Source organism: Tachypleus tridentatus, chromosome 10 (genome assembly GCF_004210375.1).
Source record: "Tachypleus tridentatus isolate NWPU-2018 chromosome 10, ASM421037v1, whole genome shotgun sequence".
Classification (NCBI taxonomy): domain Eukaryota; kingdom Metazoa; phylum Arthropoda; class Merostomata; order Xiphosura; family Limulidae; genus Tachypleus; species Tachypleus tridentatus.
In genome coordinates, this window is record NC_134834.1 from 37,623,260 (window position 1) to 37,648,154 (window position 24,895).

A 24,895-nucleotide genomic window follows, 5' to 3' on the forward strand; every position below is an offset into this window, starting at 1 on the left:
CTGAGGTACTAGCCTTTGCTAATATGCTAGCTCATGTTTTGTTTAAGTGTAAGCTATCCATTCCAAAAAGATTAACTTTCCCATTAGAAATATCTCACAGATCCAACCAGTCTATTTTCTCATCCCTTCATATTGATCTAAGACTGGCATTCAACCATAGTCACCAACTTGATATCTGATCCCCACAATTTATTCTTGACAATACAGCAGACAAAATTATTAAGCTGTGACCCCCTTTCCTTAAATACCCTTATCATTGTTTTATATTCATAAATAAACTCCTCAGATCAATTTTTCCTTGCATTATTAGCCCCAGTATGTTCCATAAAACCTGCATTGCTACGAGCACCCTTAACCGTCTCTCTGGTTCTGTCAGTTATATCCTCTGCCCCTGCTCCTGGATAGCATTAGCATATTCTTTTGCTTCTATTTACTCCATATACTATATCTATGCGCCTAACTAGAGAGCCACCTACAACTATAACTTTCCTGTCATTTACACTGTCATCTCTTATGATCCTATCTGTTTTCCTTACCTGCTTCCCCTTATCACTAGCAAGTGCTTAGATCCAGTTGCTTAACCTAAACCCAAATTGAATCTTACTTCTAAGTGCATTACTTTCCAAGCTGTTAGCCCTAACTATAAAACAAAAGTTCATGAATTAAAACATTTCATGTCTACAGATAATCATATCTAAGATTAATATTTCTTTTTCTATTTGGTTATAATTTTAAGATGCACAAGACATAATGCTAACTGAAAGTATGGCTTAATATTATAATTTTGTTGTAGTATTAAAATTATTCAAATTGATAGGTAATAAATGTTTTACACATCACTTGACATAATTATCGATGTAGTGGGATAAAGTAAAAGTGTAAAACTGCTCATCTTTTCTAAATCTTATTTTATTTGTGAGTGTAAGAAATTTGTTTATAAATTTGTTTTCTGTAGGTTTTATTTTAAAATATATGCTTAAATAAATCCTTAACTAATACACCCTTCTTTATACATTTGTATTTCTCAAACCTAATCTTTGTTTTCAAGATAAAATTCATCTAAGGTTTCTTTTATATTCTACATAATTTTCAGCATTACACTCACTCACTGGGTAGCTAATATTTTGTGTGAAGTTTGTAATCACAATGTATGTTTATGTGTGTGACATAAATTAGTTAATATAACTAAATAATTAAAACTGAAGAAAATACTTTAAGATCTACTGTAAATGTAATTCTACAAAAATGCATATTCTAACTGAGGGAAAAGTTAGGACACCCTACCCACTAATAGCTAGTGTTAACCCCCTTGGCTGGAATAACTGCAGTGAGATGCTTCTTGTAGCCATCTACCAGTCTCTGACATCGGTCTGAAGAAAGTTTGCCCCACTCCTCAATGCAGAATTCTTTCAGCTGCTTCAATTTTTTTTCTGAAGGCCTCAGACAGCTCTTTTGCTCTCACCATGGTGCTCACTCTCACTTCAACAGTCAGGAGCACACCAAACTAAATGTCTGAGGTTTAAATAGGGCAAGCCTTATTCAAAATGCTGAGTAACGATCTTCTAATCATGTGCACCTGGTGTGATACACCTGTGTTTGAGTTGAGCCATTTTAAGTGGGAATAAATGTGGGGTATCCTAACTTTTTCCTCAGTTAGAATATGCATTTTTGTAGAAATACATTTACAGAAGATCTTAAAGTATTTTCTTCAGTTTTAATTGTTTCAGTTATATTCCTATAATCTCTCAGTATTGTTAAAATTGAGATTAAATATCTATATATCCAAAAATGTTACAAAAATACACATGCTTTCATAGGGTGTCCTAACTTTTTCACATGACTGTACATACATGTGTGTATATATATATATATATATGTGTGTGTGTGTGTGTGTACATTTTTCATATACAGTCAGCTCCACCATTGATTGGACGATTTGTTCCATTTTGTGCTGTGGCTGCTGCTAACTGTGTCAACATTCCAATGATGAGACAAAGGTATGAAATGAAATTAATTTCATCCTTATCAATAATGTTAATAACAGTGCTTAATGCAGTTAAGGAGTCAAGTGTATTAAGTCTTTGATTTTTGACATAGTAATTGTAACAAAGTGTTTTTCAGATGTAGTTTTGCAGATGATTGCTATTTAATTTTATATATATATTGAGGTTTTATTTGGCTACTTGTAAACTATGAAAGCTAGTTACTTGAATTTTTACTCTTATTATTTAAAATCAAGATAATAAAAATCTGTAATAACATGCATTAAACTGCTGAAGTTTAGAAAAAGTTATTGAAAATAATAACTTCCATTAAAAGTTGACAATTTATGAACAGTTGGTCATCTCTTCCATGAAAATTGATTTCCACTTATCATCAACCTGTGATTCGTGTAATCCGAGTCTGTAAATAAAACCTTCTTTACTAATTTCCACACATAGCACTAATGTGCCTGTTGTTAATCAAACAAGGAAGGAGTTTTACATAAATGTTGGAAATTGAAAATACTACAAATATGCAAAAATTCCAGTATTTTCATGCAGAGAAACTTTCAGTGTTAATGCAAATAATCAGTTTAATCATTGTTATCAAAATTTGTTACTAATACACCTGTGTACATCAGTTTGATGCTCCTGTTATATATTTTGCTTTATTCCATTATAAAAAAAAAAAATAAACAAAAACATAAAACTTGCAACATGAGATTAACTTTATACAGAGTCCTAGCAAGAACTAGTAGTTAAGGCACCTAACTCACAGTGTATAGGGAATAAATCTTCTCTTTACATGCTTTCCCTTTCTTTTGTGAAGGCATTGTAATGTGATGATTAATCATATTATTAATTGTGAAAGAATAACCCAAGAATTGGTAGTGGGTGGTGATAAAGTAATTGCCTTCCCAATAGTTGATTTCTTCAAAATTATGGACAGCTAGCACAGATAACTTGAGTAGCTTTTCTTGAAATTCAACAAAACAAACTTTGTTCATATTGTGTAGCTTTTGAAAATAAAATATTTTTGTTTTATACTTCTTTATGTAAATTTGCATGTGTAAACATTTAAAAATATTATCATTGTGATGTTTCCTCTTGAGAAACAAATAGAAATGTTTCTCTTTGTTCCAGATTCCAGTAACTCCTTTTTTGTTTTCATACATTGTTTTAAAACTTCCTATAATTTTTTTATTTTACAAAACTAAGTTTTATCTTTAGTTTAATTTGAAAAGTATAGCATGTAGTTTTGCTGTGAATACTATTGCTGTTACACAATAAGACGTGATACCAAAATTAAAGACAAATCAGCTTTTTTTTTCAATTATTACTCAGAAGGTTTAATTTAACTCTTTTGAGCCTTGATTGTGCATCTTACTTGGTGGGTAAATAATACCATGAATTAAAAAGTACATAGAAAATACTTTTGTAGCCATTCTTCTCCAGTTTTAAAAATGCTTCAGAGTTGAAATTTATTCTATAACATTTTTTGGAGTAATATTATACATAAATATTTAATAATAATCAAAAATTGTATTTTACATTTAGTTTCAGATTACTACAAATGAGTATGTATTAGTTTTATGAATTTCCAAAAATTTTTCTGGGCATAAATATGTAACTCATAACTCCCTTCTAAAGAAAGATAAAATATTTTTTTAACAATACAGATCTAATTTGACTTTGCAACTTCAATACAAGTATAGTTTATTCATTTTAACTAATTACTGTTTCTCAATTTCAGTTGTTGTGTTGTAATATAATTGGCTATATGGCTATAAGAAGTCATAGGCTAATGATATAAATGCATAATAAAAACTAATTTTTTAGTTCTTTTAACTCTATTAAGCCTGGCTGCCAAAATTCTTGACAGCTAATGTTGCCCTTGTCATATTTCATTACAAAAACAAAACTAGCAGATACAATTTGTTTGAAATTTGATAAGAACTTTCCTAAAAATTTGTATTTGGGGAAAAGTATTAAAATGTAACTTTTTCTGCAACTTGTAATAAAAAATTCATTATTTAATGCAGTTATTTGTAGTACGACTCTGAATAGTTCACCTACGAAGTGATTTTTATATGAAGTATAAAAATACATTTTTTATTTTACAGTTTTCACATTTCATTTGTGTAATGTCTAGAACCTTCTAAATGAATATCAAAAGATTTTTAAAGTAAATGTTTATATTTTATTTTCCATTTTCTCTACTATATCACTAACTTTACCTCTTATCATCAACACACACTGCAATAAAACATTTAAAATGTAAGAAATGGAAATATGTACGTTCCTTTTAGCTCTTTATAGAAATCTTTTGAAACTTGATTTTTAAATATGCATAATTTAACTTATAGTTTATTTTTAATTTTCTTTTCCAGTTCTTTGTCTTTTAATACTTACATTGATATGTCAACTGCTGCCCACTGGAACTTTATTGTTACTTGTTATTTGACAACTCCTTTACAGAGACTCATTTCACTAATAATGATTTACACACGTGAATAACATCATCTTGTTTATACACTTTTAAAATCCAGGCAACAAGTTAAACTTATAAAAATCATCAAACCTTTCAAATATGATTTTTAAAATGAAAATAATACATAATTAACTAAATACAATTTAATTGTGTCTTTAACTATAGCATAGTTAGGTAAGAAACACTGTAAGTACTATAGTCAATCAAGCAGACAACAATACTACTAGCTGTTACATGTACACTGTAAGGAAAACTCCACATCAATTTCATATTAATTGTTGGTAGAGTATAGTTTAAAGTGAGTTCTTTCTAACTACTATATACACTTGTGTCTACTAAGTACATATACGCTGTATACCTCAAAGCAGTATAGAAGGAGGGGGGTGGCACTTGTCAAGTGTTGGAAAATTGACTTCTGTTTCCAAAGAAAGCAGCTACAGATTTTGGAAATCACATGTCGAGTAGATCAAACTCGCATGCTTAGTATTAACATACTCATTTACATTTCCAACTTATGTGGCTAAACTAATGATATTTCACAGTACATGGATTGCATGACACAGAAACTGCATTTAAGTGTGTTTTGAAAGGTTTCCTTGGAAATAAAGGAATTGTAACTTAGATAACATACATTATAATGTTAATTTCATTGAATATATTGATAGTAAAGTGGTTTAATTAAATTTTGAATGTAATGCAGTACCATATGCAGAAGGGAATTTAAAAATGGTTTAGGAGCCATAGAGTAAAACTGTAGAAGCCAGTTTGGTTTTCAGTTCAATGGAGATTCACATAGAGATTACAACAGAATGTTACTAGAAGAAAAGACATTCGTGAATAACTTTCACTGCCATTACACTCCTGATTTCTTTTTTAAAAGATTGTGAAAAGTTTACATTATTATTTTACACTTTGTTTAAATTATAATGTTAAGTGTAACAGGTAAGAAATGTTTTTCGTGGAATAAGATAAGATAGGCTTATAGACCAGGGGTTCCCAACCTTTTGGCACTCGCAACTTGAAAATGTAATTAATGAAATAAAATTAATGTTATCCCAAGCTACTTCTCACAAGGCTACGCGACTCCCCTGCCAAGGCTTTACGACTCCCCTGCTAAGGCTTTTCGACCCCCCTGCCAAGGCTTTGCGACCCCCAGGGGGTCACGACCCACCGGTTGGGAACCCCTGTTATAGACCAACCATGTGAAGTTTCATTTTGCTGACAAAGCTACTTTATTAGACCTTATTAGCTAAGTAATTGCTTAAGTTGGCAAAGAAAATCACTGGAAACAAATATAGAAACTATATGTTTACAAGTGAATATTGTTATGAATTATAATTTCTCTCTTATGAGCCTCCAATTTACTATCCTATGTATTACAATTTAAACAGCCTAAAACTAAGTTAAATGACAATTTAAATTAGAAGTTAAATAAATGTCAGTATGTATCCAGTTTATGATATTTGCCAACAAGATTGATACAGTTTTCTTTCTTAATACAAATATATTTTAATATAAAAATATTAATAATATAATTTATAATAATGGTTATTACAAATAGTTTATAAAGTAATGATTTGTTTACAAAAGTTTTACAAACTTACAAACAATATCAAGTCTTCTTTCTTGTCTAGAACTTTGTTGATATCTTATCAAAGGTTTTCTATGAGCAAATTAATTTCAAGTTGATGTAGATACGATTCACATAACAGGAATCTAGTTGGCTCTGTATTATTCTTCACTAGCATCACACCAAATACAAGTTGAATTTTTTCACTGCTAAAGTAATATGATATTTTCATAAAAATATTTATATCTGATGTGAATCCACTGAAATTGAATGGTTTATAATGTTCAAAATATATAAATATTCCTGGTCAAGTATTTGAAATTTACAATTAATGAGCATTAATCACAGTTATAATTTCCAAGGTTTATAGTACACTAGTTGTAGCAGTTCAGTAATATATGCTGTCTCTTGGCACCTCACGTTGATTAATTTTTGTAGGTATGAAGCGAGTTTCTAGAAATTTCAGCCTGTACAACAATATTGGTGTTTATATACACATTGTTGATTTTTTATCTTAAGAGTCTTCTACAATGGGTAAAAACTCTGTTATATGGATTTAAAAGTATAGGTTATGTACATTTCTAGATATAAATTTAATTTGCACAAACACCAATATTAAAATAAATATATAATAATAAATCAGTCACAATATAAAATGTGTAAAAGTTTAAGAAAAGATGGCTTTCTTATAATTTCCCCTTGGTATGGATTCCTGTATGTGGTGAGGGGACCTCCCAGGGAAGGTTCTGTTCTTTCAGTTTACCTCCTCTGGGATCTAAGTATCCACCCACGTGTTTACCGTGCATGGGAAGGAGAGGATCGTGGTGGTTGAAGGGTCCAACCCTAACACACCACTTTGGCCTTGAATTCCTGTAGACAGGCAGCCTTTGGGTGGCCCCCTTGAGTCAATAGGTTGGTCCACTTAAGCTAGAGTCAACCAAGTACCAGTGTTGCAAATTCTCAATGGGTGTTGTGGACATTGTGCCTGATGCTGGTGTTTGGGTATAGTGCTCACGAAACCCTGGCGTTGCTGCATTGTCCTTGCATGACATTGTAGTGCATCCCTTCATAGGGCTCCATGGTGGGTGGGGTCAGTGGGTACCGAAATTTTTCTCTTTTCCTATAGATCCTTCTTCAAAAAATTTAAATAAAATAGTGAAAAAACAGTCAATAGGTAAGCGACCACGTCTTGAAGACTGAGCAGCGATCTTCGACATCTGTAACACAGATACCTCATTTTCTTATATTACATTCTCTTTCAGAAAAACCTTTAGGGCAATTATCCCCCATTTTTATTCAGAAGGGACTAGAGGATCTTGCTGGCTCTCCAAAGTCAGTAAAGAAGCTTCGACCTGGAGACATATTGGTTGAAACATCCACATCCCAACACAGTGAACTTCTCTTGAATTCAAAGGCAATTGGGGATGTATCTATTGAGGTTACCCCTCATGCTACCTTGAATTCATCACGAGGACTTATTGTTGAGAGGGATTTGAAGAATGCCCCCAAGTCAGAGATTCTCGCTGGTCTCTCCACTCAAGGAGTTTTTGCAATGAGGCGCATCTCCACTCGCAAAGATCGAGTTACACTGCCAACAGATATCTTCGTTTTGACATTTACATCACCACATGCACCTGCCACCATCAAGGCAGGTTATCTAATTTGCAGGGTACGGCCGTACATTCCAAACCCTCTCCAATGTTTCCAATGTCAGAGGTTTGGCCACTCAAAGATATCCTGTCACGGTTCCCTGACATGTGCTCATTGTGGTGGCAAGGACCACGATGCCTATGAGTGTCACGCAGACCCACACTGTGTCAACTGCAATGGTTCCCACCATTCCTACTTTCGTTCTTGCCCAAAATGGTTGGAGGAAAAATAAATGCAGCATTTGAAAACATTAGTTTTCCTGAGGCTTGGAAATTGCTGTTTGCCACTCCATCTTGGACATATGCTGCTGCACTTCGTTCCACAACTACAGTGGGAGTGCAGACAAATCTCTCTGTGCCTCCAAGAGAATTGTTTTTGAAACAAATGAAAAGCCTTTTGACCTCCATGGTTAAAAAGGTTGATGAATCGACTTCTACACCCATCTCTGTTCCTCCCATACATTCCAACAAACCTCAAGATCCACATCCTTTGGTTTCAAATACAGGCATTTCTTCTGATACATCTTTTTCTTACACCCCACGATGCAAAACAATCATTTGTTCATGTCCTCAGTCACTGGAATCCCCTTCCAACAACAAAGACTTGCCCAATCGACCCAGGGCAGGATCCATGGAGGTCAATAGACCTCGTCCGAATAAGGACAGTAAGGAAAAAAAGACATGGTCGTAAACAGAAGGGTTCTCCAGCCACTTCGCCTACCTGTCATTAAAAATGGCCACCTTGATACAATGGAACTGTCGAGGTTTACGTTCTAATCTGGATGATATCAAAACACTGATTGCTTCCTACCATCCTGTATGTCTTTCCTTACAAGAAACATTTCTAAAACCTGCTGATACAGTCACCATTCGGCAGTTTTCTCTGTACAGAAATGACAGGCTGTGTGATGAACGAGTACATGGAGGGGTGGCACTATTGGTTGATCAGCATGTGCCCACCCTGTCTTTGTCACTCAACACACCCTTGGAGGCCATAGCCATCCGTGTTTCCTTGGGTCATACCATCACTGTTTGTTCTCTCTACTTGTCCCCTGGAGAGACATATGATCAATCAGACCTTTATGCTCTCGTTGAACAGTTGCTGTCTCCATTTCTAATCCTGGGGGACTTTAACGGACATCATCCACTCTGGGGAAGTGCTGTTATTGATAGGAGGGGTCGCTCTGTAGAGCATATGCTCTCTGATCACAATCTTTCTGTTTTCAATACTGGTTCTTCCACTTATTTTCATACACCTAGTCAGTCCTTTACCGCTATTGATCTCTCAGTTTGCTCCCCTTCATTATTTTCCAATTTTTTCATGGAAGGTTGACAGTAATCCACTAGGCAGTGTTTATTTTCCTATACTTTTGAGAGAGACTGGCCATTGTTGATGCCACCCTACACGCATGTCCTGGTGGAAGCTGAATCAGGCAGACTGGTCCACTTTCACTGCTCTCGCAGAACTTGATCTGCCATCATGAATCAGCCATTAATAGATGACTTATACAAGCAGCTGCTCAGTGTATTCCTAAAACCTCGAAACGTTTTCCACGATATCCTCATCTGTGGTGGAATCCTGATTGCCACTTGGTACAGAAGGCTCAAAAACGTGCCTGGGATACTTTCCATAGATATCCCACACTTTCGAACTGCATCGCTTTCCAACGGGCCCGTGCACATGCTAGGTGGGTAAGACATCAAAGCCAGAAGGAATCTTGGATTAAGTTCACAACTAGCATATCTTCTACCACCAGTTCCAAGGTCATATGGGACAGGATTTGAAAGGTCAATGGGCTCTACAATTCTGTCCCCCACTCCATCTTATTCTCTGATGGCCAAGAGGTAGCTGATGTCTGGAGCATTGCTGATACTCTAGGTGAAAGCTTTTGCTGGGTATTTAGTACTTCTACTTGTCCCTCCGCCTTCTTGGCCATCAAGACTCGGGCAGAGCATTCACCACTTTCTATTCGAACTGACTGTCTCTTTGACTATAATTGTCCCTTTACACTGGTGGAACTGAAAATGGCCATTCATTGGTCTGGCAGTGCATCTGTTGGACCTGATGATGTACACTATGACATGCTGCGCTATCTCTCTCCTGCTTTTCTTGATATTCTTCTGAGTGTTTTAACCAGATCTGGCAGGAGAATGTTTTACCTGATGCCTGGCACCAGGCAATTATCTTACCTTTCTCTAAACCTGGGAAAGATCCCAAGATTCCTTCAGACTACCGTCCAATTGCTTTGATGAGCTGTCTCTGTAAGACCTTATAGAGGATAGTTAATGCTCATCTTGTTTGGTTCCTCGATTCAAACAATCTCCTCTCGCCAACCCAGTGTGGGTTTGGTTGACAGCACTCCACCACAGACCACCTAATTCAACTTGAAACATCAATCAGAGAAGCCTTTCTCAAATGCCAACATCTTGTATCAATATTCCTTGACATTGGGAAGGCTTATGACACAACATGGAGGTATGGCATTTTGCGAGATCTCCATATATATGGGTTACATGGCCATTTACCCATGTTTATTAAAATATTTTTAATGGACAGGAGATTTCAAGTTTGTGTGAGTTCGACACTTTCCCGTTCTTTTGTACAGGAACTTGGGGTTCATCAGGGCTGTGTTTTGAGTGTCACACATTACAGTGTAAAGATAAATGCCGTCACTGAACAACTCCCTCTCACTGTTGCAAACGGGCTCTATGTCAACGACTTTCACATCTCGTGTCAGTCGTCGAACATGAGATATATTTACCAGCAATTACAAACTGCCCTCAATTGTGTACTGAAGTGGATTACTGTGAACGGCTTTAATTTTTCTCTCTCTAAAACTGTTTGCATGCACTTTTGCCACCAACGGGGGTATTCACCTTGATTCTGAACTCCATATCGGTGAAGTTTCGCTGCCAGTGATCCCTGAGACCAAGTTCTTGGGGCTTATCTTTGACCATAAGCTGACCTTTACCACACTTAAAGCAGCTACGAGTCAAATGCACAAGAGCACTGAACATCCTCCGTGTCCCCTCTACCACAAGTCGGGAAGTGAATCAATGTTCTATGTTAAAGATATATTGTGCTATTATTCGTTCAAAACTTGACTATGGATCAATGGTCTATGGATATGCCAGACCCTCGGCCTTAAAGATGCTGGATCCCATTCATCATCAAGGACATTGACTCTGCACTGGGGCTTTCTGCACCTCCCCAGTTCACAGCTTATACGTAGAATCTCATGAACCTTCTCTGCACCTTTGCCATTTGCAACTATCTTTACTATATTCTTCGAAACTTCGTTCCTTACCAAAGTATCCCACCTGGGGATGTGTTTTCCTTCCTCAGTGGTCCTTACTTTTTCAGAACAGACAATCTGCCATTGCTTTTTTTGGCCTTTGCATCCAGGCACAATTGGATGAATTAGGTCTGTCTGTGGACAACATTGCAGAATCCACTGGTCAGCCTATCCCCCCATGGCTTATTACAGCCCCCAAATGTGACCTTTCTTTAAGTCATCTGAAAAAGGCAGATACTCCAGAATGGAAGTACCGTCTTTTATTTACTGAACATCTTTCAAACAATCATTCCATTCCAATTTATTCAGATGGTTCCAAATCAGGTAATTCTGTGGGCTCTGCCATAGTTTGTTGCAGTTCGGTGGTTGCGCACAGAATCCCCTCTACAGCTTCTTTGTTCACTGCTGAACTGTACGCCATATCTCTTGCCCTGGATCATATTGAAGCTGAGCAGTATTTCGACTGCACTATTTATACTGACTCGCTTAGTTCTCTACTGGCCTTGGAATCACTTCACTTTGGCTCACACCCTGCTCTCGCAGATATTCAAAACCGACTGGCCCATTTCTCATTTACATCTACTTCTATCCAGTTTTTCTGGATACCAGGCCACGTTGGTATTCGTGGGAATGAGCTTGCAGACACGGCAGCTAAATCTATCTGCTCTGGCATTATCACCACTGTGCCTATTCCATACATGGACTATGGTCCTGTATTCAAAGCTCGGCTCCATGACAGCTGGCAGTCCACTTGGAGTAAGCAACGTAACAATAAGCTTTTTCAAATAAAGCCCTATTGGGCTTTGGCCGTCTTGCTTCCATAAGGTTCGGAAGGAGAAAGTTGTTCTAACAAGACTATGCATTGGTCACAGGTTTTTAACTCATCATTTTCTTTTATCTGGAACTGATGCACCAGTGTGTAGTTTGTTTAACACTCAAATCACCATAAGCCATATTTTACTTTCTTGCCGTCATTACAACTCTCAACGAAGGCACTATTTTAAACATGTTCTGTTCCAGGGTTTATCTGTAACATTGGACAGTGTTATTGGTGATAGTGACACCGTCCACCTTGATAAAGTTTTCAGTTTTTTAATGGCCATTAAGCTTTTTAATCTCATTTAAGTGTTTGATATTTATTCATTACATCTTTTTAATTGTGGTTCCCTTTTCAGAGTCTCATTCTCTCTAGTTCAATTTAACATTGGAAAATGGTCAGAACATTAAATAACTCGACACCAGGACTGGAAAGGACAACTTCAGGTGACTAATGCTGCTGTTTGAACTGCCTGTTAGTCGTCCTGGCGAGTTGTTATTACAATTTTGCTGCATGTCTTTCAACACTTTTCTTACTTTACCTTTGGTACTGGTCATAATGACACATAACCTGGAACCAGGACTGGAAAGACCAACTTCAGGTGACTGATGGTGGTTCTTGTACTTACCTGTTAGTCTTCCTGGCAGGTTACGATCATTACCATTTTGTTAGAGAAAGTCCTTTACAACATCTCTTACTCTGCTTTCTCTCTTAACATTGTTGACTAGGTGTCAACATTAGTTTTATGCTTTTTCTATTTTTCAATGATGTTTTGTTTAACCTTCATTTCCTTTTATGTATGTTAGTAGATTTAATTTATTTTTACCTTTTTACTGGACGTTTGCTGCAGATAGCCTAGCTGCTTTGTGCCATAAAACTCTAAATCAGTCAATCAATCAATGCTTATAATTTTTTTTATGTGGCCCACTAAAAAGTGATTATAAACATATTAAAACTGATTAGAGAGTGTTTGAGGACTTAAATCATTTCTTTTCTTTTTTTCTTACAGTGTAGTAAAATGAACCACACAATGGCTGTTTAATAGTTAATATGTGTAATAAAGTTTTAAACTGTTGTGTATTTATATTTCTGGGTAATATTAATTTTTTGCAAGTACTTGTGCTATTGAGACCACAAGTAAATACAGTGTAACAAATGCATTATTAGCAAAACAAAACATGATACAGTTAAGTTTTAAATGACTTAACTAAGGTTACCTCAACTTGTACTACAAAAATCTTTTATTTTCTATCATATTACAACATCATGCTTGAGATGAAGTATAAAGTTATATAGCAAGCTTTTAGAAAAAAAATCAGGATTGTAATTGTAACAGAAGTTGTTCACAAACATTGTTTGTTTGAGCAACTTATCACCAAGCTACGCTTTAATCAGTTTGTCAGAGTGTCCATTGAAATGGAAGTTGTATTGGCTCAAACAGTGAAAAGCAGTGAACATTTATCAAATGGCAGACAGAATTCAATAGGGTACCAACTGTCGACTATTGTCTGTAGAGTATACCACAAAGAACTGAAAAAAATCATGTATTCTATTCAACCTTAAACAAATATAAATTATTTTCTTAACCACCTGGATTAATGAACTAGCAATATTCTTTTAACTAGTTTATATTTGGATGACTTAGTCAAAAAAGTTGTCAAAAATATATGACTCAAAGATAAAAGTGGTTAACGTATGATGACCAACATCTCTAATTCATCACATGCCATCTTCCAGCCATTAAAAAAGGTATTATAACTGCCCACAACCTTGAAACTTGTGATACTAACGTACATGTATGCAAAAAGAAATGGACATTGAGAATAGTTATTTCAAACTTGTGAAAGAGAAAAAAATTTCAGCATGGAAACTTTTAACTATGCTACAATGTATGCTAGGATTTTCATCTAACATCTGTATGATATGTTGAAAACAAAGTTCAAAATGCCTTAATATTTTAACCAGTTTAAAGTTAAAATCATTTTAAACCAGATACATTACAAAGATACATGTATAGTTTTAATAGCTATGACAGAGAACTGTTTGAGGAGATCAAAAGACCTTTGAACATCAGGACATAAAAAGTCAGCTGTTACATTAACAATCTAGTTGACACTTGCTTCTTGGATTACAAAATGTTGTGCTTGAAATAAATGATTGGATGTGCTGTATGTTTGAGAGAAAACAGCATTGTACACAGAGATAAATAAAGGAGTCTCTGCAGAATAATAAAAACCCTGAATCTGAAAGTAGAATCATGAGGGATTTTTGGTAAAGTGAAGATCAGCTCTTTATTAAAGCCCTTTCATTTTTACACTCTTCTAGTTACTTGGTATTCAATATTATCATCTGTATTCTGTAAACAATATTCAATACTTTCCTTCCTTGTGATTTATTAAACATATATTGTTTGTTAATATTTATTCTTTTCTCAAGGAGTTTAATGTCTTGGGTGTTCATTTACAAAAAAATAGTTAATTTTATATTTTGTTTGATATTGTGATGAAAGTTAATACCAAATGTAATTTCAACACAGCATTTTCAATTGTAAAATTTGGAAATTTATGCATAAGCTTACAAGTTCAAATAAAAGTTTGGGATATGTGTAAAGTATGATTTATAAAGTCTGATTTCCTTCTATATGAGAGGGTGTTAAGACTGAATTGTAGTTTGTTTTTGTCTTGAAGAGAAATACGTCATGGTATTCCAGTTATTGATCACAATGACAACAAACTTGGAGATTCCAAGATAGCAGCAAAGTGGGCCATCTCTCAAGTTGTTGTCTCCCGAATCCTAATGGCAGTTCCAGGAATGAGTTAGTGTGTGCATTTTATTTTATATAACATAAGATAACCTTTTGATGTAACTTGTAGTGTCAGAAGAGAAACGTTTATAGTCTTAATATGAAAATCCCTCAAGTTAAATTTTAATAAAACAAAAGGTTATGGTCCAAACTATTGAATTTGCATAAGGAGCAAAGAAGAAAAAAAAAAGTTTAATGCTTTATTTGATTATTATAGTGCAAATGTACACAGTAGGCTGGGGAATAACTTCCTGGATTTTAGCAATGCAAGTCCATGAACTTATTAAGCTATTGGAGGGACTGTGCTATGTTTAATTTGAGCATATTTTCATTCTTAGAATTCTAGAAATAAATAATATCCTTATACAATTATATATTAATATACAAAGAGCTTAATATATCTAAAACATACCACATATAAATTTATTTGATTTGATTAGTGAGAGTACTGCATCAGTTTGATTAGCAGACAGCCCAAATTCATGAGACTGATTTCAGGGAAACAGTTTTTCAGAATCTAAAAATAACAAGCCTTCAAAGCTGTTGTTAGCGTGATAACTATGTATGTTAGATAGACAGGTGATTACCAACCTTTTTCAATGTTGGTGGAACTCAGCGAATTCTCCACCTCTGAAACAAAGGCTGAATGTTTAGAAGCTCTTTGCGCTATCACCAAGTGATACTTCCCCATATTCAGCCTCAAACTGCATCACATGTCATTTAGAATAGTTCAATGCACAAGACTGTCATAGACACAAAAATACTTCAAAATATGTTGTAGAACTTGCTAGAATTTTCAAAAACCTTTTAGAATTTTCTAGAACTATCCAATGTAATATACAGCTGGGAGGTTATCAGAGACTGAGAATAGCTCAATGCACAAGACTGTCATAGACACAATAAAAATACTTCATCTCAACTGCCACAGGGAAACAGTTTCACCTCTCCTTTAGATTTTATTTATTAAGAATATTTCCCTACCTAAATTAACATACACGTACTATTCACAATACACCATGTTATCTGTTCTAATCATCATGTTTTTCATTACAGCTTGGGCACAGGACAGACAGAATATTTGGTATCTGTCTTCTGAAAGTGGGTTTTCTAACATTTTCGCATCTATTTCCTATGTTTACTTTGCTGTAGCAACTGATGTATGAACTTGCTAAACATAAAGTACCGAATCACTGCTCTTCTCATTACACTGTTTATGTGATACCATCAATAGCAAGCATGGTTGCAAGACTTTCCCACAGAGTGTCCCATAATCATAACATTAAGAACACAGTAGGAAAGGATTATTGACTTGTTTAAAATTATGATTTCAAAAAAGTGCAAAAATTAACTGTCTTTGACTGTTGCTGTTTCACTTATTTCTTTTATAATGGCATCAACTCTTTTCTTCTACTCTCCTCTAAAGTATTAATAAAGCATAAGGTCCACTACCACCAAATGAAAATGGTGTAATGGGGAATATTTTATTCCCCCTAACTAATTATTTCATATATAAAACATATAAAAAGTATATACACTTTAGACTTAGTTGTTAATTTTTAAGTGCCCTTATTGAAACAGATGGAAAGGTATAATGGTTATAAGATAGTGAATTTTTAAAATGATGGTATCAAGAAGTGTAAAGAATCAACTCTCATTGTGTATTTCTTTTATGTATAAGTATTTAATCGTACTCTTATATCACATGATGCTTGTAAATATTATCTTTCATGCAACATGTTAGCTCTAGAGTACCAAAAATGAATGAAATTGTGGCAGGAGCTGTTAAGGCTAATTGTTATAGATTATATAGTATGTAAATTTGTTCTTTGCATGCAAAGCATATTTAATTTTTAGACATTATTGACTTTTAGGTTCCTGTTTGATTCTGTATTGAGATATAATGGTATTACTATGGAAAGGCAAAGAATTACCTTAATTGGTTTTGTTGCATGTTTATGTTAGTAAAGTAATGGACTTTAAAGTTAATGTTGTGATGTCATAGTTTTGAATTAATATAGGATGATGTATGTAAGGTGTTCATTTCTACACTTATATAAATGTAAAAGTGTCATTACACAATTAGCCAATTTTTTGTTTCCACGTGAGCTAGCACTCGGACACACATTTTTCTTTTAATTTCATAGATAAGTAACATAACCTTATATAATATTTATGTTCTTTAAGTTACTTTAAAAATGTGCACAGTAAAATACTTCTAGTGTGCCTACTCCTAACATTTTCTCCAGCCTGGTCTTTTTAGGCAGATCCACCAGAAATTAGGCACTGTTCAAAGCCTCCAAAGTTTAGCATGCACTATATGCATTGTAGAAAACATTAAGTAAGAAGTTTACACTTAACATAACCTTTTTTTCCTATTACAGTAATTATACAAACTACACAATGTAATAAAATTTTTTTACTCTTTTTGTTACTGAGCAGAAAGTGTTATTTTCTAATTGCTTATGCCTAAAGTAAATGAAAAAGACAAATTTTTCTCTTCAAACTTTGTTTTCGTGACCTATGTAATGAAATTTTCAAATTTACCCATTTTCCAAAAAATTACAGGTAGATTCAGTGCTGAGTAGCTGATAGAGAATTTTCAAGAACTTACAAGAATTTTCTAGAATGTTGTAGAACTTGTGAGAATTTTCAAGAACTTTTTAGAATTTTCTAGAACTTTCCATAGTAATAGAAAAAATGTTTAGAAGCGAGTAGTATTTTGAGACTTGTGACTGTAATGTAAATCACTTTCACGTATCACCCCCTAATATAGTCTCCCATCATGTTTTTGTTATACTCTCTCTGGTAGCAGCGTTCATAGTCCAGTATATCTTGGTGGAAGAGCTTGCCTTGCTCCTCTGAGTATGCTCACGTGTTCTCCTTGAATTTATTAAGAGGAGCATCAAGGATGTGGACTTTCAAAGACATCCTGCAGCCCATTTTGCTGTAGTTCTTCACAAGAGTCTCAACCAGCTCCACATAATTTTCGGCCTTGTGATTACCAATAGCCCTGAACCACTGTGACAAAGCTGCCTCAAGCTTTTTTTCCTTCTTATTGAACTTCTTGGGGAATTCTGTGCACTCCAGGATCTTCTTTATTTGTGGTCCAACGAAGACACCAGCTTTGACCTTTGCCTCAGACAGCTTAGGGAAGAAGTCTCAAAGGTACTTGAAGGCTGCAGACTCCTTATCGAGAGCTGTGACAAATTGTTTAATAAGATCCAATTTTATGTGCAATGGTGGAAACAACACCTTCTTGAGGTCCACTAGTGGCTCACACTTGACATTGTGCCTCCCCACAGAGAACTCGATCTGTTGTAGTGTGCTGCAGTATTCCTGCTGTTTCAAAGGCAAAGATAACAGGGAAACTTGGTAAAGCCTCCTTGGAGACCCATCAGGAATGCCACCATTTTGAAGTCTCTGATAACCTCCCAGCCATACTCATCATACTTCAAGGCTTCTAGGAGGGTTTTGATGCTCTTGTATTCCTCTCTGAGGTGCACAGAATAAGGCAGGGAAAGAGACAGATACTTATTCTCATTATGGAGCAGTACAGCTTTGACGCTTCTGGATGCGTCATCAATGAAGAGGTGCCACTTGTTTGGGTTACAGGCAATTCCAATTGCCTCACACAGACCTGATACATTGTGGCAGAAGCAGGGCCCATCTTGACGACTAAAGAAACTTGAAAAATGTCGGTGATGCTTCCTCTGACTTGTGACATGTAGTACAATTTCATCTAACAAATCTCACTCCTTGAGACAAGATGTCAAAAGCTCAGCTATTGACTTTGTAGACCAAGATCTCTGATATTCTAAAAATATCTTGAAAATTGTTGTAAGTTCAGGAAAATTCTCTATCTAAATTTGAAAATTTCATTACCCAGGTCGCAAAGCAAAGTTTGGAGAGACAAATATGTCTTGCATTTACTTTAGGCATAAGCAATTGGGAAATAACCCTTTCTACCCACAAACAAGAAACGTAAAAATTTTGTTACATAGTGTAATTACATGTGATACAACCCTGTGATTAACAGATCTTTTACTGACTTTGAGGTACTTTTATGTACAATTGTACTGATTCAAACTTTTCATTAAGCTGCAGGTGACATTGGTACAATTGTACATACTAGTAAAACTGTGTAGTTAATTTTTGATGTGTTTTTGTTTTAGCTTGACGTGAGCTGCAGGTTTTAGTTTTTTTAATACTTACATACTTTCAAATGGTTTTTAAATATTAATTGTTCTTAGTCATATTTGTGTCTTTATCTCCTGTTTTACGCACAGTAATTCCACCTTTCATCATGGATTACCTTGAGAAACGAGGGACCCTTCAGGTAAAATGGCATTTTTACTCATCTACATTATTATATACTTTGCATTTTTAAATTTATAAATATATTTATAATATTTCCTTTAGCGACCAAATGTATGCAAGAGTGAAAATAAGAAGTGTTTTTGTGATGAGACTTAGTTTTATGTGCAAGAATTTTTGTTCTTGTTTTCTTTTAAGGAAAAAGGAAAAAAAAACAGCAAAGAGATATAGAAATTTATTAATAAATACTTGTCTGATAGAAATAATAAGCATGCAACAATATTAACAGTACTCTAGTATGCTTTGTTGTTTTTACAAAATTTAACTCTTTAAAACATATTCAGCATTGCTGAGTTGCATATAATAGTGTTGTAATGTGTATAAAGGTATATAATACCATAATATTTTTATCTCATTTTGTATTATGTATTGTAGAGACTACCTTGGATTAATGCACCTCTTCAAGTTGGTCTGTGTGGATTTTTGTAAGTTTATCTGGAATTCATGTGTATATTTATATCGAGAAGCAAAATATATTTCATGTGTAATTTTTTCCATATTCTTGCATGTAATAGTTCTAAGTACTTTAATGAAAGATCAAAAATTTACATTGTAAGTACAGCTAACGGACTAAAAGTGCCTGTATTTTTGATTGTTTTCTTCTTTTTTTCTGCTTTATAGTTTATGAAAGATCAATGGACATGTATATTACTTTAGATTACATATGCATCTTTTGGTCCCTTGGTGGAATGTTTTTATATGGTAAAAATAAATTATTCAATTATCTTAGATTATAAGGTAAAAGCATTATTTCAGTTTTTGTGTAATTTCTAACTTCTTCGTGTTACCAGGCTGGTTTTTGCAACACCACTTTGCTGTGCTCTTTTCCCCCAAAAGAGGTATGTAAATATTATGGTTTGATTTTTTAAGGCTGTATAAAATAAGCAATTTGGATTATATATAAAGTGAAGAATGTATATTGCTTCTTAAATAAGGTTATATGAGACTTAAACAGGCAAGTAATTATACTTAGCTAAGAAATTATTTTTAAGTTTCTAATTCATGTAAGGAATGATATTGATGTAATCTTTTATGTCTTTGTTAACTAACTATGAGCAACTTCTATAGTAATAATATATTCATCATTTGCTTTCAAGTACCTCACTTTAAAGTAAAAAGACAAATCACTTCAACATAATAAACCTCATAAACAATTAAACTACAACAATAAAACCTTACTGCATTTGACATTTTGACCTGTCTTCATTAGGAGTAAAAAATGGATGAGGACAGATCCACCTGTCTAAAGTAGTAGGATGTTATCAGGATTTGTCATGATGGTTTACTACCCTTTTTAGACCTGGGTAGTTTTTACTTTCGTGGACACGCAATAAACATTATTCAAGAATCAAGTACTTAGCACCTAAGGATTGTGTTACTGACTGATGTAAGCTAAAGGCTCATGTCTTGTTAGTAGTTTTAACTCTTTCACTGCAGCTTGGACATGTGCTTCCCAGTGCACTGAGAAATGTGTGTTCCAGCCTTAGTGTGAAAGTATTTAGAATGTTCAAGGATGAGTTTGTTTTTCTTACCTATCGTAAACCCAAAATTTGTAACTGATTTTGCGTGTAAAGAATATATATTAAAAAATATTGTAACTGTGGTGATATTTGCTAAAAATATTCTTAGTTACATTGTTATAAACTGTAAACCCATTAATAGGTAGAATAGAAATGTCAGGTAATATTCCTACATGAAAGGAGGCTATAATCATTACAAATTTAAACATGATATGACTTTGGAATAATTTCCTAAGTCATATATACTTTTGTGTGATACTTTTTATTTTCAGTATGGCTAACAAGCTAAAATATGTTATTTTTATTCATTTTATGTTTACTTCTAACACTTGTCTGAAAAAGTATCTAGTATCAGTAATTTTGAAGCTCTAAACAACTGGCCTTTTTTTTTCTTTCTTTCTCACCCATCAGCTCCATATTTATCAACAGTTTAGAGCCAGAAATTCAGGAAGTTGTTCGTAAACTCCCAGATCCACCAAAATATGCATTTTACAATAAAGGGTTATGATGGCTTAGTATTAAAAACAAAACATTATTTACGTATTTATTGGTGTTGTTTTGTTTCTTATTAACCAAAGTATTTGCACAATATACTGGAAATTATTTAGTAGATTAGATAGAAAACTACCAGAAAAATGTGCATACAAATATATGTTGTAGTGAAAAGTAAACATAATGTTTATTGGTACAAAACAAAGTGTATTTATATACATGTTTGTGTGTGCTAAGTTAATGTGAGTTATTAAATAACCACATTTATTTAAGAAATTTGTTGTGCAGCAAATTACTGTGTTTTAAGAAAAGTTTTTGATTATTATTGGTTTTGATAGAATATTTTAACAGTTTTAAACTTTTTAAAAATGTTTCTCACAAGACAGAATTTGTAAGAGAAAAAATGTATTGAATCATTTTCTGTTTTACTGTGCATCAAGATGTAATAATAATAATAATGTATTAGGGAAGAATGAAAATATTCCTGTGAGACATAACTTTTTTTTTCCTACTGAAAATTGAACATTTCTGTAGGGTATCTTTAGATATTTTCAATTATTATAGTAGATAGTTGCATATGATTTTCTCATTGAGAAGAGAACTTCCCTTCATCTTATGATTATCAAGCTCTCCTTGAAAATGTATTCACCAGAAGAAATGACAAATCTTCTATATGCTATAGAATGATAATTTTAAAATTTTGTGGTTAATTCTTTGTGTTTTGTGTAGATAACTGGAAGAGTTTGGATCACATACTTAAGCCATTGATTTGCCCCCTTTAACCTCTCAACACAAGTACCAATGGGTTTCAAATCCTGATTATAAATAACCTTTGAGTAATATCAGTAGCTGTGATATCTTAGTTATCGTCTGTCATCCTTCATGCTTTTAACTTCAAGAATTATCAAGTGAATGGGATACTCCTAAGACTTTTCATTAATTTAACAGTTTTAAATCAGTTTCTGTAAACCACCTAGCATTGAAGAGAAGGATTAATGGTTTCTTTAACCTGTTTATTTTAGTTCAAATAATAATTAGGATTTGTTTGTTAATTAATACTTTACGTTAATAAATAAATGATAACTTCTAGACATTCCTCTAAAATGCTCAATTTCCCAGTCATTGACTTGTATTTTTAAAAGTTAAAATTACATGTTTTGAAATCATTTTTGCTTATGTTATTTTCAGATTGATAAATTAGTAACATACATTTTTTCGAGTATTCAGTCCATAAAAAAATGCAAGTTTTTATGTCAGTAGACAATTGTGGAAACAAATAAAGTGTGAAAGTTTAACAAAAATTTTCTAATAATTTCTTAATATGTTGAATACCCATCAAATGAATGTTCTTTTAGAGAAATTTTATAAATGTTGAGCAATAATGTTTAACTAGGTGTATATGTTTAGTTAATTTTGTAGGGCTTTATTTGAAATGTTTTTATTAATCTGCAACTAAGTTTACAAAGATATATTTATATAATTAGTTTTAGAGGGTTTTATTTCAAATCCTTTTGTTAATGTGTAAAAATATTAGAGTTGCATTAGTTAGGATTTTTGTAGTGTATTATTTTAAATGTTTTCATTATTGTGCAACAAAATTTACAGAAGTGTATTTGTTAAATTAGTTGTCTAGAGTTTTATCTGAAATATATTTAATAATGTGTAACAAAGATTACTGATACATATTTATATAATTAGTTATATAGAGTTTTTTCAAATGTTTTTATTAAGGTGCAACCAATTTAAAGAGGTCTAATTATTCATGATGACGAGAAACCCTCTTGAAGTGAAAATGTATTCTCAAGATAGCTGGTATGGGTATTAAAACTTTAATTAAAATAATGTACAGAACAATGTTTTGACCTTCTTAAGTCATCTTCAGGTTAACAAAGAAAAATATTGCAATCTCTCTGTCTTTGTTAACCTGAAGATGACCTAAGAAGGTCAGAACATTGTTCAGTATTTTATATTAATTAAAGTTTTAATATCCATACCAACCGTTTTGAGAATACAGGTCTAATTATGTAATTACTTTCTGGGTTTTATTTGAAGTTGTTTTCATTATACATAATGTTTTTTATTATAATATTTCCTTGTTTTGTTATTGGATCTAGTGCATTCATCACCTTTTGTGACAAAAATTAACAGGAATCTGTTAATAATAGAATTCTGTAAAGATGTTAAAGTTGTTTGTATGATACTTTTTGTTTTCAGTATGGCTAACAAGCTAAAATATATGTTATTTCTATTCATTTTGTGTTTTCTTTTAACACTTGTCTGAAAAAGTATCAGTAATTTTGAAATGTGCTAAGACTTTTTTTTGTGACATAAAAATTACAGAAATGTGTTAAAAATAGAATTCTGTTAAGATGTTAAAGCTGTTTGTGTGATATGATAATGTATTGACAAAATCTTTTTTAACTCAGAGTTTGATAGCTGATTATGTTTTTTAAGTTTATGTTAGTTGTAATGTATTTGCAGCCCATAGTATATATTTATACTATACGTTCATTTATTCTTATATTTATGGATCATGAGACATCTATTAGAAAATGAACATAGTCACTTTAAGATACTTTAAGGCATACTTAATCTACACTTCTGTCCCTAGTGTTAAATATATATCAACTTCCCAGGTAAAAAACTAATATTTCACACACACACAATGGGGTTATATGTTCATTTGCTCTTGTTGTTACTTGAAATTAACAGTAGTAACTGAATCTCTGAACAGTCACATCCAACTGTTTGCCCTATTATTTATAGTTGGAATTTGAAACTAACTGATCTTTTTATGCAGTTTATATTTTTATAGTGGCAGTACCTGAGAAATATGTTAACATAACGTATTAAAACTTATGAAAAATTTTGTCTGATATTCAAGTAAAACTTAATTTTAAATAAACAAGGAGTAGAAAATAGAGAATTTAGAATTCCATGAAACAAATGATTCTTTAAAGTGAAGTTTTCTCATTGTTTATATAAAGTAGGGTCATCCATTTGAAGAAGAAAAGTGTCCTTTCATCTTGTTGGAAGTTGCTTGAAATGTACTATTATTATAATGTATTTAAAGGTATCAGGGTTCAGTGTGGATGAAAAGTATTGTTTGGGTCACAGTGTGCTTATTGATGCTAACTTCTCACTTAAACCATTAACTGGCACCATTAAAGTTTAGTTCTTATTCAAATACATGTATAAATATTTATAAAACCTCTAATTTACTAGCTAGTTAATTTTTTTTTTATTTTTGTAATAAATGTATTATTACAAAATGATTGTAGGTGATTCAAAAGTGCAGTAAGAATTCTTTGCTCAGAATATTTTAATTCTTTTTTACCCTTTGTTTCACATTGTTGAAATGTATATGTCTTGTGTATATAGCATTCATTTAAAAAAATAGCAATTCTGAATCAATTAAACATGCAACTTTCAGTTTTGTTTGTATTTTCTCATTAAGCACAAAGTTATACCATAGGTATCGAAACCCAATGTTTAGCATCATAAGCCCTCACACCATTCAGCCACTAGAAAAGGAGGTAGGTCAAATATGCCAAGTGTTTGTCAATATACTTTTTAATAAATAGATCCTTATATAATTGTAGATAGGTATCACAGAATAAATTTAAATTTTCTTTCTTGATTTGAGGGAAAGCAATACATTAAGTGATGTAAAGAAAAGTTAAAATGAACAATTATATTTGGTTTTCGTTACAAGGAAAAATTATTGGTTCTGTATGGATCTCATTTTACTTTTATTAAATATTTGGATTGATGTAGATATGGACTAATTATATTGAATAAACGCCGTTATACATAAGTCTGTAAAACATGGTATTTGTTTTATATATTAATGTTTAAATAACACGTATTTGAAGTAATTCAAGAGTTATTCCCTTCTGTT

The 24,895-nt window shown here is 33.1% G+C and overlaps 1 protein-coding gene across 1 annotated transcript in view; it reads left to right on the forward strand.

The window, feature by feature from the left end:
* Window positions 1-24,426, forward strand: part of LOC143229070 (sideroflexin-1-like) — a 39,528-nt gene extending 15,102 nt beyond the window's left edge. Inside the window, 6 exon segments of the mRNA XM_076460826.1 lie at window positions 1,912-1,997; window positions 14,493-14,620; window positions 18,895-18,944; window positions 19,358-19,407; window positions 19,774-19,821; window positions 20,914-24,426. Of these exon segments, the coding sequence (XP_076316941.1) occupies window positions 1,912-1,997; window positions 14,493-14,620; window positions 18,895-18,944; window positions 19,358-19,407; window positions 19,774-19,821; window positions 20,914-21,010 (459 nt within the window). The 3' untranslated portion in view covers window positions 21,011-24,426.
* Window positions 24,427-24,895: the final 469 nt, after the last annotated feature.